This window comes from Haliotis cracherodii, unplaced genomic scaffold, assembly GCF_022045235.1.
Source record: "Haliotis cracherodii isolate W230 unplaced genomic scaffold, xgHalCrac1.p SCAF_6, whole genome shotgun sequence".
In the NCBI taxonomy this organism is placed as follows: Eukaryota; Metazoa; Mollusca; class Gastropoda; order Lepetellida; family Haliotidae; genus Haliotis; species Haliotis cracherodii.
In genome coordinates this window covers 32,999,590-33,019,295 of record NW_027266319.1, presented here as the reverse complement: position 1 = coordinate 33,019,295, position 19,706 = coordinate 32,999,590, and the positions used below count along the sequence as shown (strand labels likewise).

General features: G+C 43.4%; 1 protein-coding gene across 1 annotated transcript in view; it reads left to right on the top strand.

Annotated features, from left to right (window-relative positions):
* LOC139445176 (integrator complex subunit 13-like) overlaps window positions 1–19,706 on the top strand; it is a 444,879-nt gene that overhangs the window by 418,775 nt on the left and 6,398 nt on the right. The window contains exons 8-12 of the mRNA XM_071226299.1: window positions 12,565–12,660; window positions 16,203–16,292; window positions 16,993–17,171; window positions 18,086–18,173; window positions 19,402–19,478. Coding sequence (XP_071082400.1) covers window positions 12,565–12,660; window positions 16,203–16,292; window positions 16,993–17,171; window positions 18,086–18,173; window positions 19,402–19,478 — 530 coding nt within the window. The remainder of the gene's footprint in view (window positions 1–12,564; window positions 12,661–16,202; window positions 16,293–16,992; window positions 17,172–18,085; window positions 18,174–19,401; window positions 19,479–19,706) is intronic.

Here is a 19,706-nt window from a genome sequence, read left to right as displayed (position 1 = left end):
CCCCGGCGTGTCTGACCAAAAGACGTTAAAAGATTGTGCTTTTTTCTCTCTGGCGTTCAGCATTAAGGGATAAAAGACGGACTAGTTGGCTCGAAGTCAGTATACTGTGTCTGAGCGGGGTATCTATGTTAAACTGCGGATAGTATTTCAGTGGGCTAGCACTATTAAAAATGGCCTAGTACAAGCTCACATATGCGTGCTCTCTCTCTCTCTCTCTCTCTCTCTCATGCACACACACTCACACAGTCTCTCACTCACACACACTCACACACTCTCTCACACACTCACACACACATTCACACTCACACACTCTCTCACACATACACTCACACACATGCACGTTGCAAAATAAGTGCAATAATCTCACCCTCATCCTCACCCTCACCCACACCCTCACCCTCATCCTCACTCACACTCTCACACGTCAGTGGGTCCCCTCAAATATATAATGCACTCTATTACACTGATATGACTGTACTGCAATTACAATAATTAACAGCATTCATATTATCATGTTATTCCAGTTTACAGCTTTGAACACATAATCTTTTCTTCGATTAAAGTATAAAGGTCATTGTATATTGTAAACAGAACCTTCCTTTAGTGATTCAAAAGATAGCAGCCAGGAATCAAACCCAAGAAAGACAAGCCACTAAGACAAGACAATAACTTTACCACTGGGCTAGATTAACACTCCCCTAATTTAATCATCACCGTAACCTACACTGCAAGCAGATGTAAAACTTGTAATCGTTCTAGTCTGATTTTGTTTGTTGTTTTGGAAGGGGCAGCATATGAACTGTGTTTCCCACATAAGCAGATCATGTGGAGCCTATTTAGGGTGTGTCGTGCCAGTTCGTGAGTTCCAGATTATTGAGGAAATGAAGTAATAGTCAATGAAAAGAATCAGTTAAAGATATTCTAAAATAGTTTTGCAAATATTGTACCAATGAAGTCTGATTTGTCAGTCCTCAGATCAGTATGTTCGACACTATTTCTGGAAAAAAATGTGAATGAAGTTTGGCATTATTGATGTTCAAAGCAGGCTGATTGAGAACGGAAATGTGTGCAAGAACCAGTGAAGAACCTGATGCTCTGTGTCAGATCCCAGAGCATGCGATCTCGATACATGTGGAGGGTGCCTGTGAAAATGAAATTGTACTATTTTGAAGTGGTATTGATTTCTTCCACTGTGATGTCGCCAGTTGTTCAGTCACAGTCTGGATCCACCGAAATAATTCTCTCCTAGGCATGAAAACACTTACTTTCCTTATGGCTAGATGTTTTCAAGAATACTCAGTAATGAAGAAATCACACGAATCTGTTGATTCTTTATCCAAAATCAACAGATTCAAGTGATTTTTCCGACTTATACCACAAGGTTGATATATTATCTCTCTATAATTTTACATTATGACCTATAATTGTGTCAGTTTTCCTTTTGTAAATGCACGTTCAGATTGGCCATTGAATTCCTGGCTCAGAATCTCCTGTAACAACAACAGAGTTTCGTCATCATGATGGTTTAATACGGAAGGCATTAATCAACAGGATTTATTATAAGGGCAGGACATGGGACAGATATTTTCAAATTTGTTGATTATCTCTCAGAGTCAAAACAAGGAAATCCTGATCATTTGGAATGAAGGATTTACTATGGTCTATATATATACCACTCAACTTGTGATAGGGACATTTTACATCCAATGGAGCATGCAGTGGATATTACTTGCATCTATTCTTAATTTTGTATAAGATACTATTGGCTGCACAACTGTTCATGGATAGTTGACCAAGGCCCTAGTTAACCTTTTTTGACGGGGGGATGGGGGGCAAATATTTGTACAGGTATCACTTGTCCCAAACTTGATGCAACTGCTCTGGTGGTAGGGGTCCAGTGGGGATGTGAAAGTGGGCAGCTATAGTGGGGATGTGAAAGTGGGCAGCTATAGTGGAAGGGGGTCCAGTGGGGATGTGAAAATGGGCGGCTATAGTGGAAGGGGGTCCAGTGGGGATGTGAAAGTGGGCAGCTATACTGGAAGGGGGTCTAGTGGGGATGTGAAAGTGGGCAGCTATAGTGAAGGGGGTCCAGTGGGGATGTGAAAGTGGGCAGCTATAGTGGAAGGGGGTCCAGTGGGGATGTGAAAGTGGGCAGCTATAGTGGGGATGTGAAAGTGGGCAGCTATAGTGGAAGGGGGTCCAGTGGGGATGTGAAAATGGGCGGCTATAGTGGAAGGGGGTCCAGTGGGGATGTGAAAGTGGGCAGCTATACTGGAAGGGGGTCTAGTGGGGATGTGAAAGTGGGCAGCTATACTGGAAGGGGGTCCAGTGGGGATGTGAAAGTGGGCAGCTATAGTGAAGGGGGTCCGGTGGGGATGTGAAAGTGGGCAGCTGTAGTGGAAGGGGGTCTAGTGGGGATGTGAAGGTGGGCAGCTATAGTGGAAGGGGGTCCAGTGGGGATGTGAAAGTGGGCAGCTATACTGGAATGGGGTCCAGTGGGGATGTGAAAGTGGGCAGCTCTAGTGGATGGGGGTCCAGTGGGGATGTGAAAGTGGGCAGCTGTAGTGGAAGGGGGTCCAGTGGGGATGTGAAAGTGGGCAGCTATAGTGGATGGGGGTCCAGAGGTTTAGTCGTCCTCCCTATGAACTGAGAGAGCTGCTGTAAGTAGGCAGGTACCACGGGGAACACAGGAAGTGATGGCAGACCTCCAAGACAACATGTTTGCTGGTCACATCCATGTGATAATGGTAGGGTAAACAGTGTATGGAAGAGAGTACCTCATCATTCAGTCTCTGAGGAGTGTTAATTTGGCAGCATGTCATCGATTAACAATATATTTGCCATGGCAAACATATACTGTTACACCTTGCATGGATGAGATGTTGATCTTTGTTCTCTCTATTATACTACTCAAAAGAATTTAAGGACCACTCCATTCTTTCATACAGTTAACCTGACATGCAATGACATTTGAACTAAAGTAATATGAAAGAATCGGATGTTATTTAACTTCTTTGGAGTGTATATTTCTGCTGTAAACGGCAACTATGCTTGTCGTAAGGGTGGCTAACGGGATCAGGTGGTCAGGCTGGCTGACTTGGTTGATGCATGTCATCGTATCCCAATTACGTAAATCGATGCTCGTGATATCAATCACTGGATTGTCTGGTCCAGACTCAATTATTTACAGACCGCCGTCATATTGCTGGAATATTGCTGAGTGCAGCGTTAAACAACAAACAAACAAACAAACAAACAAACATGCTTGTTGTAAGAGCTGTCTGTTGGTGGTCAGGTGGTTTGGCTCATTGCATCATGGTTTATAGCATGTCGACGTTTACAGAAAGAACCCTTGAAGATCCAGGTAGAATAGGTCTTCAGCAACCCATGTTTGCTGTAAAAGGCGACTATGCTTGTTGTAAGAGGCGGTTAATGGGATCGGGTGGTCAGACTCTCTGGCTTGGTTGAAGCATGTCATGGTATCCCAATTGCGAGGATCAATACTCATGATGTCGATCACTGGATTGTCTGGTCCAGTCTTTATTATTTGCAGAGCAACTTGAATGTTGTTAAGATTTGGATTAAACAACAAGCCAACAAACAAATAACAGTCACTGTAGCCCCTGGCATGGATAATTCCTCATGCTTTCAGTCACTGACTCCCCTCATCCAGATGTAGATAGGTACAGGTCACAGGGATACAGCTGGCATATAAACTGATCTTAGGGCTGTGATGATCGTAAGTCTATGTTAAGGTATGGGAGTTACAATCACCTTAACGCTACGACAGTCCTAAGTCTATGTTAAAGTTTGGGAGTTACAGTCACCTTAACGCTACAACAGTCATAAGTCTATGTTAAAGTATAGGAGTTACAATCACCTTAACGCTACGACAGTCGTAAGTCTATGTTAAAGTATAGGAGTTACAATCACCTTAACGCTACAACTGTCGTAGGTCTATGTTAAAGTATAGGAGTTACAATCACCTTAACGCTACGACAGTTGTAGTCTATGTTAAAGTATGGGAGTTACTATCACCTTAACGCTACGACAGTCGTAAGTCTATGTTAAAGTATAGGAGTTACAATCACCTTAACGCTACGACAGTCGTAAGTCTATGTTAAAGTATAGGAGTTACAATCACCTTAACGCTACAACTGTCGTAGGTCTATGTTAAAGTATAGGAGTTACAATCACCTTAACGCTACGACAGTTGTAGTCTATGTTAAAGTATAGGAGTTACTATCACCTTAACGCTACGACAGTCGTAAGTCTATGGGAAAGTATAGGAGTTACAATCACCTTAACGCTACGACAGTTGTATTCTATGTTAAAGTATAGGAGTTACAATCACCTTAACGCTCCGACAGTTGTAGTCTGTGTTAAAGTATAGGAGTTACAATCACCTTAACGCTACAACTGTCGTAAGTCTATGTTAAAGTATGGGAGTTACGATCACCTGAACGCTATGACAGTCATATGTCTATGTTAAAGTATGGGAGTTACGATCACCTTAACGCTACAACTGTCGTAAGTCTATGTTACAGTATGGTAGTTACGATCACCTTAACGCTACGACAGTCGTAAATCTATGTTACAGTATGGTAGTTACGATCACCTTAACGCTACAACTGTCGTAAGTCAATGTTACAGTATGGTAGTTACGATCACCTTAACGCTACAACAGTCGTAAGTCAATGTTACAGTATGGTAGTTACGATCACCTTAACGCTAAAACTGTCGTAAGTCTATGTAACAGTATGGTAGTTACAATCACATTAACGCTACGACAGTCGTAAGTCTATGTAACAGTATGGTAGCTACGATCACCTTAACGCTACGACAGTTGTAGTCTATGTTAAAGTATAGGAGTTACAATCACATTAGCATTACGACAGCTGAAAGTCTATGTTAAGCTATGGGAGTTACAATCACCTTAACTCACAGATCGCTTTGTGGAACAGGGCCCTGGAGCATTGCCGAGTGCTGCGTACATGATCCACTCACCACATGGAAGACAGCCATAGGGGGTCGGTACAGAAGACTGTTGCTAGTAATTAAATACTATCCTCATGATGACACCATGACCTGCCTCCATTAATGTTCTACTTCAACAGCATGTCACCTTAATCTGAGCCAATTACACCACAAGACCGCTATGAAGGCTGGGATATGGTGCTCACCAGGGCATTAACAGCCATTCACTCACTCACTCTTAAGTGTTAATCCAACACTGCAGGAAGAACACAGCCTACTGTTTGTCTCATTGGACTTAAAGTGTCTCACGAATTGCCAGGGAATCCCATTTAACGACGGCCCTGTTCTGACCTTACGGAGGCTAAACACAACATCAGGACTTAAATCTATGCAGAATCCAGTTAATTGGGCTTAATAGGAATCAAATGGGAGATCTGAACTGCCATTCCTCAAATACAACTCCTATTCAGAGTGCTTTTCCTCATCAAGTTTATGCTGACTCTTCAGTTTTCAAATAAAGCTGTCCATTTGTCTGTTTACGCTGTCGTCAAGGGAGCAGTGTTTTGTGGTTTGTCATAAATTCACTGATCTTACGTAGTTGAGTGATCTCGCAGGAACGCTTTGTCTCAATGGAAAGCTTCATTGGATGTTTTTAAGGTATTCCTTGATACTTTGTATATATGGGTCAATAAATGGGCATTTAGATATTTTTAGATTTATTTTTGAACCACAGCGCTTTAAACAGAAAAATATTGTTTGATTTAGTCTCATGTTTACAATAGTGAGTGAGTTTGGTTTTTACGGTGCTTTTAATGATATTCCAGCAATATCACAGCAGGGGACACCAGATATAGGCTTCACAAATTGTACCCACATCGGCATGTTTACAATACATTTGCTACATTGTTTATGTGAATGTGTGGATGATTGTACTGAGATGGACTGGACTCGGTGACACTGAAGAAATAGTTTGATCTACCCACTCTCTGCACACACACACGCACGCACACACACAAACACTTCATATTTGACTTTCAAAATATTTAAATATTTATTTGGAAAAGTAATATGGTAGTTGGAACTATATATACTTGGACAGGTGAGTGGTTGTCGTAAGACTAAGAGGATGGGGTGGTCAGACTCGCTGTCTTGGTTGATGCATGTCATGTATCCCATTGGCGTAGATCGAAGCTTATGATTGTTTGGTCCAGACTCGATTATTTACAGACTGCCGTCATATAGCTGGAATGTTGCTGTGTGAGGCGTTAAACAACAAACCCACATGGATAGGATTGGTTCTTGCTGTAATGCAGGTAACCCTGTCTTATGTCATTCATATTTTGGGATGTATCCCAAGACTTGTAATGAAGGCCACAATGTACTTCATAATGAAATGGAAGGTGAAAATGTTAAGGCAAGTGAAAATGTTACGGCAAGTGAAAATGTTAGTGCAAGTGGAAATGTTAAAGCAAGTGAAAAAATTCAGGGAAATGAAAATATAAAGGCTAGTGCAAATGTTAAGACAAGTGAAAATGTTAAGGTAAGTGAAAATGTTACGGCAAGTGAAAATGTTAGTGCAAGTGGAAATGTTAGTGCAAGTGAAAATGTTAAAGCAAGTGAAAAAATTCAGGGAAGTGAAAATATTAAGGCTAGTGCAAATGTTAAGGCAAGTGAAAATGTTAGTGCAAGTGGAAATGTTAGTGCAAGTGAAAATGTTAAAGCAAGTGAAAAAATTCAGGCAAGTGAAAATATAAAGGCTAGTGGAAATGTTAAGGCAAGTGAAAATGTTAAGGTAAGTGAAAATGTTACGGCAAGTGAAAATGTTAATGCCAGTAGAAATGTTAAAGCAAGTGAAAATATAAAGGCTAGTGAAAATGTTACGGCAAGTGAAAATGTTAAAGCAAGTGAAAATGTTAATACAATGAAAATGTTAAAGCAAGTGAAAATGTTAAAGCAAGTAAAAACATACGTGGTAGCAAGGAATGATTGAGGGCGACTCACTCATACTATATAATGTCTATATATTCCGACACAATTTATATCATGTCTATATATTCTCTCTCTCTCTCTCTCTCTCTCTCTCTCTCTCTCTCTCTCTCTCTCTCTCTATATATATATATATATATATATATATATATATATATATACATGTATATATATATATATATAGTCTCTGACACATCTATATATTCTTTGACACAATCTTCATCACACCTATATATTCTGACACAATCTATATCATGTATATATTCCCTAACACAATCTATATCACACCTATATATTCTGACACAATCTATATCACACCTATATATTCTGACACAATCTATATCATATGTATATATTCCCTAACACAATCTATATCACACCTATATATTCTGACACAATCTATATCACATCTATATATTCCCATGTCAGTATCAAGTTTGACCTAGTTACTGTCATATGTGGCCATTTACAGAAACTCCCTCCTACAAAGATATTATCAAAGGAACGATATGACGTCCAGTATGACTGATGGTCTGAACAGAGACCATTATCTGATATACGGTCTCCGGTAGAAGTATAATGACTCCATCAAGATGCAATTTAATGTCTGTCTTCATATTGAAGGAATGGAGGAATACTGTATCCATAGAGTTATCCAAAGTTAAGATGGTTCATTGTGACTTCCTACATGCCTTTGTCTACAGTTCTATCGTTCTGTAAAACCATATCTTCCTTTATATTTAAGCCTATTCTTTGGTCCTAGCCCTTATAGCATCATACCATATCTTCCTATATAAGATAGCTATGCAAAAAATGGCAAAGAACAATGGAGAACGAAGCATGGTTTATGTCACGATAAAACATGGTTCTATTATGACGTCATTTCTGGAGATTCGAACATGTGCTCACAACTTGATGACTTCGTCAATTTGACGACATTATTTCTAGAGGGAGGTGTATAGTGAGTTGTTCCCCATAGATATAGTTGGGTAACGTAGATATACACAATGGCCGAACGATCGCATACGAAAATGAAAGAGTATTGACAATTGGTATTTGGAGAAAAGGTACAGGTATTTGACGTGAGGATTGTGAGAAAATGCGGGGAAATAACCACCTGTGCATTTAATGGTCTTGTCCGCAGTCGGATGCATCATTATTAAAATACGGGTAAACAATTTTAGATTTTGTCCATTTTTTTATCATCCTTATAGAGGCTGTACATAATGTTGATATCTCATATAAGAAATAAACAACGAGTGGGAGTTGTTTATTGTACAATAAAACACTGCACAAATATGCGCCAAAGTGGTTTATTTTCCCTGCAGTGTTTCAGTGTACGATAAACAACTCCCACTCATCGTTTATTTCTTAATTATATTTAAGCCTATATTTTGGTCATGCATGGCCCAGATAGCATCATACACATGGGTTTCACTATCATGGTGCAAGCCTCTGACCTGCACCACTTTGGGCTTTTATTCACGGTAAACTGACACTTCACGATGAATGACATTCTGTTACGTCAAAAGTCTCCCTGGGGAATCCAACTGGACCTACTAAGTGATCAGGGGGCACGGGTGGCCCAGTCATCTAAGGCACTGCGATTCCCTATGCAGAGTTGCGCCCCTTGGGCACACCACAAACCTATGATTGTGGGTTCAAATCCCGGTTACCCCGCTCATGTTTCTAGGTTTGTCGGCACCATACCCATGCTTGTGGGTTTCACCGAAGTGGTAAACGTCTGAGACCTGCATCACTTCGGGCTTTCCTCCCACATTAAGCTGACACGCCGTGATAACTGGAATACTGTTAAAAGCGGCGTTAAACCCAACTCACTCACTCACTTCAAGTGATGAGCGAATGCTTCAACCAGTGGACTGTGGACTAACCCACACCCCATATTTTTTAATCATTTTATGAATTCAGAACAGTTGAGTGTTATCCTTGTGTGTTGACCTTATCTTTTGAACAAAGTGTCAGTACATTAAATTTTGTGTGAAAAATGCTTGTAGAAGGTTATTCTAGGTACACTTGCACCGAGGGAGAACTGCACACCATGAGTAATGTGATATCAGATGTTTCACACACATCGTGACTACACACATCTAGCATGATTTACCTCTTTTGATGTCATTGTAAAAAAATCAATTTATTTGGTTGAGGCGACTCTTGGGAGACAATGAAAAGTTATGCTCAAAATCACTTCTCTTAAAATTTAGAAGATCTATGCACTTGTCTGGAAACAGTCACTGTTTATTTGAATAAGATAAAAAATCAAGTAAAAAAAAGATGTTTTTAGAGGATTGATTTACTTCGGCATGACGAGGAGAAGTCATGAATCTTGATCTAATACGGATCTGTTTGTAACTGATGTTTTATGTCAGGTCATTGGGTGCAAGCAACGAAAAACATTGATCTATTCAGCTTTAATTTCTTCCAATTATTGTGTTCAAAGCACTGCAGTAGTTGTGTTGGGTCAAAGTCATAAACAATAAGAGTTTCAAATATCCATAATATTTGTGAATAGCCTACCTCTATTACATCATAGCCAAAACACTGAATTTGGGCTTTCAACACAATATGAAATATTCTGATTGTCACAGAAGTCCTCTTCACTATCAACTATTGAAACAAGTTGTAGTAAGTAGTATCAATGGATATTGTTAACTGTATTGTTACAGTAACAGTTGTACTAAACATCTCTGTTGCGGTCTCTATTCACAAAATGCAACTTACACTGACGTTTGGATTATTTTTTTTGGAAGACTTCTACTGAAGCCCTGCGTTGACATCTCTGCGAGGCAAGGGAGTTAACTGACTTTAAAAGTCCAGTTTCCACTCTTGCCGAACTAGGCTGGAATTTCTGGCCTCAATTTTATGTCCCTTCTTTGTCCCTCCTATTGACCAATCAGATTTCACCTCTGATATCCCTTGCATCTGCCTCAAACAAAATGTGAAGACGATCTGATCGATAATCAAGATTTGATGGTCTGTTGGTAGAGCAGAAGGTCCAGGGTTCGATCGCTGGCCACGTCATACCAAAAGACGTTAAAAGTATGTGTTGTTACCCTGTCTGGTGCTCAGCATTAAGGGGCTAAACAAGGACTGGTATTTCAGTGGGCTAATACAATAAATCAGCTTCAGTTCGGACTGGTACAAGCACACACACACACACACACACACACGAGGGCACGCACGCAGGCACGCACGCACGCACACAAAATCTTGGATGCGACGTTAATCCCCATTTCAAACCTCACCTGTTTCTGTTTCTAATTTTGGATGTTATTAGTTCAAACTTCATTTTGCATTAAACACATTTATTTGGATGTATTTAAAACAATATACTCTAGTAACTGGTACATTATATCATTTGTTAATTATACATCAACATGTGCCTATGATAAAGAGTATATCAGCCATCTTTAAATAACCATACCCCAACCTGTGGCAAACCTAGTACAGAGATTAAGTGTAACTAGTTATGATTTATGGCATTAATTAGTTATATGTGTTCCACACATTTTATTTTGGGAATAATACTGTGCAAACTTTATGTGAATGCCATGTTGGGAGGCCGATCTAGAGCTGGAGTGAGCCAGTTATTGATATGGTACGTTAGTCTAGATTAGTTATGCAGACTGGCATCACATGATGGCAACATACCAACTTGGGTACATGCCGCACACGTAGAGCATTGCACATGGAAGTCTGATTTGACCAACCTGTATACACTGGTCTGTTATCACCATGCCTTAGCCTCGATATCATTGTTATCACCATGCCTTAGCCTTGATATCAGTGTTATCACCATGCCATAGCCTTGATATCTGTTATACACCATGCCATAGCCTTGACGACTGTTATCACCATGCCATAGCCTTGATATCAGTGTTATCACCATGCCGTAGCCTTCATATCAGTGCTATCACCATGCCGCAACCTTGATATGAGTGTTATCACCATGCCATGGTATTGATAATGGTGTTATCATCATGCCATGGTATTGATACTTCAAATCTGGAAAGTTTTGTGTCACAAGATCACCGTGAGTGGCCCTACTGCCCTACCCCATCCAGCTGGTTTACCAAGGCCTGACTCACAAGAAACCCTGCAGCCCTACCCCATCCAGCTGATTTACCAAGGCCTGACTCACAAGAAACCCTGCAGCCCTACCCCATCCAGCTGATTTACCAAGGCCTGACTCACAAGAAACCTTGCTGCCCTACCCCATCCAGCTGATTTACTAAGGCCTGACTCACAAGAAACCCTGCTGCCCTACCCCATCCAGCTGATTTACCAAGGCCTGACTCACAAGAAACCCTGCTGCCCTACCCCAACCAGCTGATTTAACAAGGCCTGACTCACAAGAAACCCTGCTTCCCTACCCCATCCAGCTGATTTACCAAGGCCTGACTCACAAGAAACCCTGCTTCCCTACCCCATCCAGCTGATTTACCAAGGCCTGACTCACAAGTGCCACCCTTGTTACAACTTTTCTGATGACTGGCATGTCACACACACAGCCAATCACGAGAGTAACGGAGACAGCAGGCTGGATAATGGGAAAAATGTGCTTGTTCCCTTCACTAAGAAAGTGGAAAAAAGAACTCAAGCCGCCAGCACGACAGAAATGCCTGGCAATTGTTGACGTGTTTGCTGCACACAGATGTCAATCTTTCTCAGATGTATTGCGAAAACGAACATTTGGAATTAGGTTTTTGCCGGCCATTGGATCCCTACGTCAACGTCGAACTGAAACTCGCCATGAGGGATCAGCTGTGAAAAAAAACAGGAGACCGTCTTGCATGGCGGGTGTATGCCTGGACTACTGGGTGTTGTGTAAGCTACCTGATCATCAAATTGACACTGATTGACAATGTGTAATTAAGAAAACAGGATGTTAGAGATTATGTATTTAAATATGTACTTGCATGGGTGCATGACTATGTGTGGAATCTAATAAAAGAAATATGCTTCCTTACGTGCTAGTATCTTGTTTGTTTGTCTCTCTGCAAAAATTATAAACTGTGTCATGAAACTATTGCCAGTTTGTGTTATTCACAGTTTTCACAGTGCTTTCCAGTATCATTGTTATCACCATGCCATGATATTGATATCAGTGTTATCACATGCCTGTCTTGATATCCGTGTTATCACATGCCATAGTCTTGATATCAGGGTAATCACATGCCATAGTCTTGATATCAGTGTTATCACATGCCATAGTCTTGATATCAATGTTATCACATGCTATAGTCTTGATATCAATGTTATCACATGCCTGTCTTTATATCCATGTTATCACATGCCATAGTCTTGATATCAGTGTAATCACATGCCATAGTCTTGATATCAGTGTTATCACATGTCATAGTCTTGATATCAGTGTTATCACATGCCATAGTCTTGATATCAGTGTTATCACATGCCATAGTCTTGATATCAGTGTTATCACATGCCATAGTCTTAATATTATTAGTGTTATCACATGCCATAGTCTGGATATAAGTGGTAGTACTTGCCATAGTTTTTATATAAGTGTTGCCATAGTCTTCAAGAATATTCAGCTTGTACTATTTGCCTTTTGTTCCACAGTGAGCCATGTGGAGGGTCTGGTCATTCCATCCAAGGAAGGACTTCCCACTGAGACGGTCACACTCAAGTGGTGCACACCCAAGTCCAACACCATAGGTAGGTGGTAGCAGCATGGCCATCTAAGAGGGTCACACTCAAGTGGTGCACACCCAAGTCAAACACCATAGGTAGGTGGTAGCAGTGTGGCCATCTAAAACGGTCACACTCAAGTGGTGCACACCCAAGTCCAACACCATAGGTAGGTGGTAGCAGTGTGGCCATCTAAAACGGTAAGGGTCAAGTGGTGCACACCCAAGTCCAACACCATAGGTAGGTGGTAGCAGCGTGGCCATCTTTGAGGGTCACACTCAAGTGGTGCACACCCAAGTCCAACACCATAGGTAGGTGGTAGCAGCATGGCCATCTAGGAGGGTCACACTCAAGTGGTGCTCACCCAAGTCCAACACTGTAGGTAGGTGGTAGCAGTGTGGCCATCTAAAACGGTAAGGGTCAAGTGGTGCACACCCAAGTCCAACACCATAGGTAGGTGGTAGCAGCGTGGCCATCTAGGAGGGTCACACTCAAGTGGTGCACACCCAAGTCCAACACCATAGGTAGGTGGTAGCAACGTGGCCATCTAAGAGGGTCACACTCAAGTGGTGCACACCCAAGTCCAACACCATAGGTAGGTGGTAGCAGTGTGGCCATCTAGGAGGGTCACACTCAAGTGGTGCACACCCAAGTCCAACACCATAGGTAGGTGGTAGCAGCATGGCCATCTAGGAGGGTCACACTCAAGTGGTGCACACCCAAGTCCAACACCATAGGTAGGTGGTAGCAGCGTGGCCATCTAGGAGGGTCACACTCAAGTGGTGCACACCCAAGTCCAACACCATAGGTAGGTGGTAGCAACGTGGCCATCTAAGAGGGTCACACTCAAGTGGTGCACACCCAAGTCCAACACCATAGGTAGGTGGTAGCAGTGTGGCCATCTAGGAGGGTCACACTCAAGTGGTGCACACCCAAGTCCAACACCATAGGTAGGTGGTAGCAGCATGGCCATCTAGGAGGGTCACACTCAAGTGGTGCACACCCAAGTCCAACACCATAGGTAGGTGGTAGCAGCGTGGTCATCTAGGAGGGTCACACTCAAGTGGTGCACACCCAAGTCCAACACCATAGGTAGGTGGTAGCAGTGTGGCCATCTAAAACGGTAAGGGTCAAGTGGTGCACACCCAAGTCCAACACCATAGGTAGGTGGTAGCAGCGTGGCCATCTAGGAGGGTCACACTCAAGTGGTGCACACCCAAGTCCAACACCATAGGTAGGTGGTAGCAGCGTGGCCATCTAAGAGGGTCACTCTCAAGTGGTGCACACCCAAGTCCAACACCATAGGTAGGTGGTAGCAGCATGGCCATCTAGGAGGGTCACACTCAAGTGGTGCACACCCAAGTCCAACACCATAGGTAGGTGGTAGCAGCGTGGCCATCTAAGAGGGTCACACTCAAGTGGTGCACACCCAAGTCCAACACCATAGGTAGGTGGTAGCAGCATGGCCATCTAGGAGGGTCACACTCAAGTGGTGCACACCCAAGTCCAACACCATAGGTAGGTGGTAGCAGCGTGGTCATCTAGGAGGGTCACACTCAAGTGATGCACACCCAAGTCCAACACCATAGGTAGGTGGTAGCAGTGTGGCCATCTAAAACGGTAAGGGTCAAGTGGTGCACACCCAAGTCCAACACCATAGGTAGGTGGTAGCAGCGTGGCCATCTAGGAGGGTCACACTCAAGTGGTGCACACCCAAGTCCAACACCATAGGTAGGTGGTAGCAGCGTGGCCATCTAAGAGGGTCACTCTCAAGTGGTGCACACCCAAGTCCAACACCATAGGTAGGTGGTAGCAGCATGGCCATCTAGGAGGGTCACACTCAAGTGGTGCACACCCAAGTCCAACACCATAGGTAGGTGGTAGCAGCGTGGCCATCTAAGAGGGTCACACTCAAGTGGTGCACACCCAAGTCCAACACCATAGGTAGGTGGTAGCAGCATGGCCATCTAGGAGGGTCACACTCAAGTGGTGCACACCCAAGTCCAACACCATAGGTAGGTGGTAGCAGCGTGGTCATCTAGGAGGGTCACACTCAAGTGGTGCACACCCAAGTCCAACACCATAGGTAGGTGGTAGCAGTGTGGCCATCTAAAACGGTAAGGGTCAAGTGGTGCACACCCAAGTCCAACACCATAGGTAGGTGGTAGCAGCGTGGCCATCTAGGAGGGTCACACTCAAGTGGTGCACACCCAAGTCCAACACCATAGGTAGGTGGTAGCAGCGTGGCCATCTAAGAGGGTCACTCTCAAGTGGTGCACACCCAAGTCCAACACCATAGGTAGGTGGTAGCAGCGTGGCCATCTAGGAGGGTCACACTCAAGTGGTGCACACCCAAGTCAAACACCATAGGTAGGTGGTAGCAGTGTGGTCCCACTGAGACGGTCACACTCAAGTGGTGCACACCCAAGTCCAACACCATAGGTAGGTGGTAGCAGCGTGGTCCCACTGAGACGGTCACACTCAAGTGGTGCACACCCAAGTCCGACACCATAGGTAGGTGGTAGCAGCGTGGTCCCACTGAGACGGTCACACTCAAGTGGTGCACACCCAAGTTCGACACCATAGGTAGGTGGTAGCAGCGTGGCCATCTAAGAGTCACACTCAAGTGGTGCACACCCAAGTCCGACACCATAGGTAGGTGGTAGCAGCGTGGTCCCACTGAGACGGTCACACTCAAGTGGTGCACACCCAAGTCCGACACCATAGGTAGGTGGTAGCAGCGTGGCCATCTAAGAGTCACACTCAAGTGGTGCACACCCAAGTCTAACACCATAGGTAGGTGGTAGCAGCATGGCCCCACCATGTGGTCACCCAAGTCCAAGTGGAGACATTTTACTGCAGCTTCATGGAGATGCGGAATCATATTAAATTATACACAATCTTCTTTCAATATCCTCCCTACTTCCTGTTTTCATTCATCTCCAATTAACTCAAACTTTCCAGAATCATATGATCATGGGTTTGAATCCAAGTTGACCCAGATTGTGTTTCTAGGTTTAGCAACACCAAACCTCGTGGTTTTGCCGTATTGGTAAACGTCTCAGACCCGCATCGCTTTGAGCTTTCCTGTCACATTAAGCTGACACACTGTGATATAGTTGATACTGTTCAAAGTGGCGTTAAACCAATTCACTCACTCACCAATGCAGATTGTTTTTTGTTACCCAATCATGATAGGGCAGGAATATTGTTGAAAGCAGTTTTAATGTTTAAAGAAAATGTTCAAAGGGGGTGCAGGGGAGGCCCAGTGGTTTTGGAGGCACTGCTTTGTGAAGTTGTGTCCCTTTGCTGTGCCAGGATCCACTGGTCATGGCCTCAAATTGAGTTTCAGTCCATCATGGTCCTTGGCCTATCTGAACCAGATGTAAACTCCACAATCTGCCCTACTTTCCTCCCACAGATGGCACACTATCACATTACTCAAATACTGTTGAAAACAGCATTAAACCCAACTCATCCCAAGAAATTAAAAAGTTTAGTCTCGCTGATTAAGTAAATGGCTGACAGTTCATGTTGATGTGACACTGGGGAACGGTTGGTTGTTGCAGAGCTGCATCACTGCGTCGGAGCTCACAGGATTACTCCAGTTGATGTCAACAGTCGGCCATCTTCCTGCCTCACCAACTTCCTGCTTGGTGGTAAGTGTTTTCTTGCTCAGATGGCCCTGTGCTGAAACAAAGTGTGAAGTGCATGCTTTGTCTTTGAGAATATACCTGATACCTCACTCACCTGTCCACCCGTGAATATACGGGGTAGAATAGTCCCCAGCAACCCATGCTTGCTGTAAAAGGCGTCTATGCTTGTCACAAGAGGCGACTAAGGGGATCGGGTGGTCAGACTTGCTGACTTGGTTGATGCATGACATTGTGTCCCAATTGTGTGCATCATGCATCAACCAAGGCAGCGAGCCTGACCACCTGATCCCATTAGTCGCCTCTTACAAGCATAGTTGCCTTTTACGGCAAGCATGGGTTGCTGAAGACCTATTCTACCCCGGCCCTTCACAGGTTTAAAATCTTCACACACATATAACAGTAACTCCGTGTTGTGAATGATGGTGTGTGTGCTTTGTGTTTGAGATATGTATTCTGAACAATAGAAAGTAGGAATCATGCATATTTTGGGTTGTTGTGAAATTGGGAGCTCAGTCTTCGCTAAAAACAAATATGCCCCCAAATAACATTTTTGTTCATTATTTATCACAATAGCCATTGAAAACAAATATGAATGTGAATCCCCTTGATTTAATGACAGGACAGTTATCAAGAATACAAACTTTGATTAAATGCATGATGCTGTCTGGAGGATTTAATCCTTTCATGTTTCCCTGTGTTTTAGGCCGGGCCGTCATGCTGGAGCAGCCCCGGAAGACTGGCGCCAAGGTGATCTCTCACATGCTGACCAGCCACGGAGGCGAGATATTCATACACACCATACCTACAGCCAGGTCCATCTTGGAAGACCCTCCCTCTATCAGTGAAGGTAGTGGAGGTCGAGTGACGGACTACAGGATTCCTGTAAGTATATCATGTGCAGACATCACACTATACCTACAGCCAGGTCCATCTTGGAAGACCCTCCCTCCATCAGTGAAGGTCGAGTGACAGACTACAGTATTCCTGTAAGTATATCATGTGCAGACATCACACTATATACCTACAGCCAGGTCCATCTTGGAAGACCCTCCCTCCATCAGTGAAGGAAGTGGAGGTCGAGTGACAGACTACAGGATTCCTGTAAGTATATCATGTGCAGACATCACACCATACCTACAGCCAGGTCCATCTTGGAAGACCCTCCCTCCATCAGTGAAGGTAGTGGAGGTCGAGTGACGGACTACAGGATTCCTGTAAGTATATCATGTGCAGACATCACACTATATACCTACAGCCAGGTCCATCCTGGAAGACCCTCCCTCCATCAGTGGAGGTCGAGTGACAGACTACAAGATTCCTGTAAGTATATCATGTGCAGACATCACACCATACCTACAGCCAGGTCCATCTTTGAAGACCCTCCCTCCATCAGTGGAGGAAGTGGAGGTCGAGTGACGGACTACAGGATTCCTGTAAGTATATCATGTGCAGACATCACACCATACCTACAGCCAGGTCCATCTTTGAAGACCCTCCCTCCATCAGTGGAGGAAGTGGAGGTCGAGTGACGGACTACAGGATTCCTGTAAGTATATCATGTACAGACATGTCCATGAAGACTTAGCAGTTACATCTTAGACAACCGAGTCCTGTATCAGTCACAGCTGGACTGCAGTCATTTTCATGGATTCAAATCTGACACCCCCTGGAGAATCTCCCTTCTGCAGTACAGCATGTCAACATGTATGAAAGTCAGGTTCAGTGTATACAAACAGCTAACTAACTAACTAACTAACTAACATGCCCAGATTATTCACCACCTGTTGTTCTTCCAGGACTTTGGAGAGTTCATGAAGTCAAATCGTCTGGCTCCGGGAACAGCAATCACCCTGGAAGACAGGATCGGGAAGCCCATAGAGAGAGGTACCCTTGTAATGATATGTCATTCTTGCTTCATGAAGATAGAAAACTGTGTGAAGATAATGTTTGGTACAAACAGAATTGGTTGTCATGGAGTAACAAGAATATATTCTGCAGGGAGTTGTTTGGCCAGGAGAAGACAGGAATAACCATATGATCTCCGTTTGTTTTATATTGAGAATCAGATTACGCTACACCTGTGCAAGAAGCAATGTAACGACATGTATTACCAATGGGGTTAGAAATAACCCAGTTCATAAAAATCGTATGTGCTCTAGTGCAAATATTGCTTTAAGCTTACGGTGTATGTTTCCGTTATCCAGACAGCATTGTTGACGTCATTTGAATCTTATTGTGGCGTAAGGTCGGAATGATCTCACACTAGAAACGACATCCTAGAATAAGATTATGGAAATCATTCAACAATTGTGGTTTTTGTAGACGTTTGTTGTGATCAGTGCTCTTTTGTAAAGGGTTCCTCAAAAGGATTAAGAAATAAATGAATTATTACACTCACATGTGTGTCATACTGATTTTATGATAATCATGTAAGAATTCATGTATTACCCTCACTCTTGCTCAGGAAATGCAAGAATTCTGACACTCGTTTTGTAAAATCAGTATTACGCACATTCTCGTCTAATAATCTCTCTGTATTACTGTGTCTCCATCATGAGTGGGGGCACAAGTGACCCAGTCGTCTAAGGTGCCGCGATTCGCTGTGCAGAGTTGCGTCCCTTGGGCACACCAGAAACCTATGATTGTGGGTTCGAATCCCAGTTCGCCCCGATTATGTTTCTAGGTTTGTTAGCACCATACCCGTGCTCGTGGGTTTCACCAAAGTGGTAAACGTGTAAGACCTGCATCACTTCGAGCTTTCCTCCCACATCAAGCTGACATGCCGTGATATAACCGGAATACTGTTAAAAGCGGCTTTAAACCCAACTCACTCACTCCATCATGTGCACCCTATAATGTTGATCATCACTTTTTTATATAATCATGATAATTATTGATCATGGACCGCTTTGGTGGCCTGGTGGAGAGAGTGTGCATGTCGCTATATACGTGCAATAACCTTAACGTTAAGTTAAACTCCATTTCACCCCACCTTACGGTTATTGAACATATTTTATAACAGTGATTGTTGACAATGATTGATAGTATTGATTGTTGTCCATGTCCTGTCGTGATGATTGATGGTGATGGCGTCTGTCTGTTCGTCTTGCAGCCCAGCAACACCTGGAGAGACTGACCAGGGTGTGGCCGATGGTCATTGGGGAAACCATCATGTTCAACATGGTCTCGGTCAGTATCACGCCCAAACTGGTCGGGGTTTAGCGGCTGACGAGTTTAATAAATTAATTGTTCCCCTCTCCCACATGGAGAGAGAATCTTTCAAAACAGAGCTATAGCAAATAACCTGAGTAATATGTTGTAATCCAAACAAATCCACAGAGTTGTGTCCCTTAGCTGCCAGGATCTGCGTGTGGGTTCCAATCCCTGTCCTTGTAAAAGGTTTCCCCAAGGTGGTGA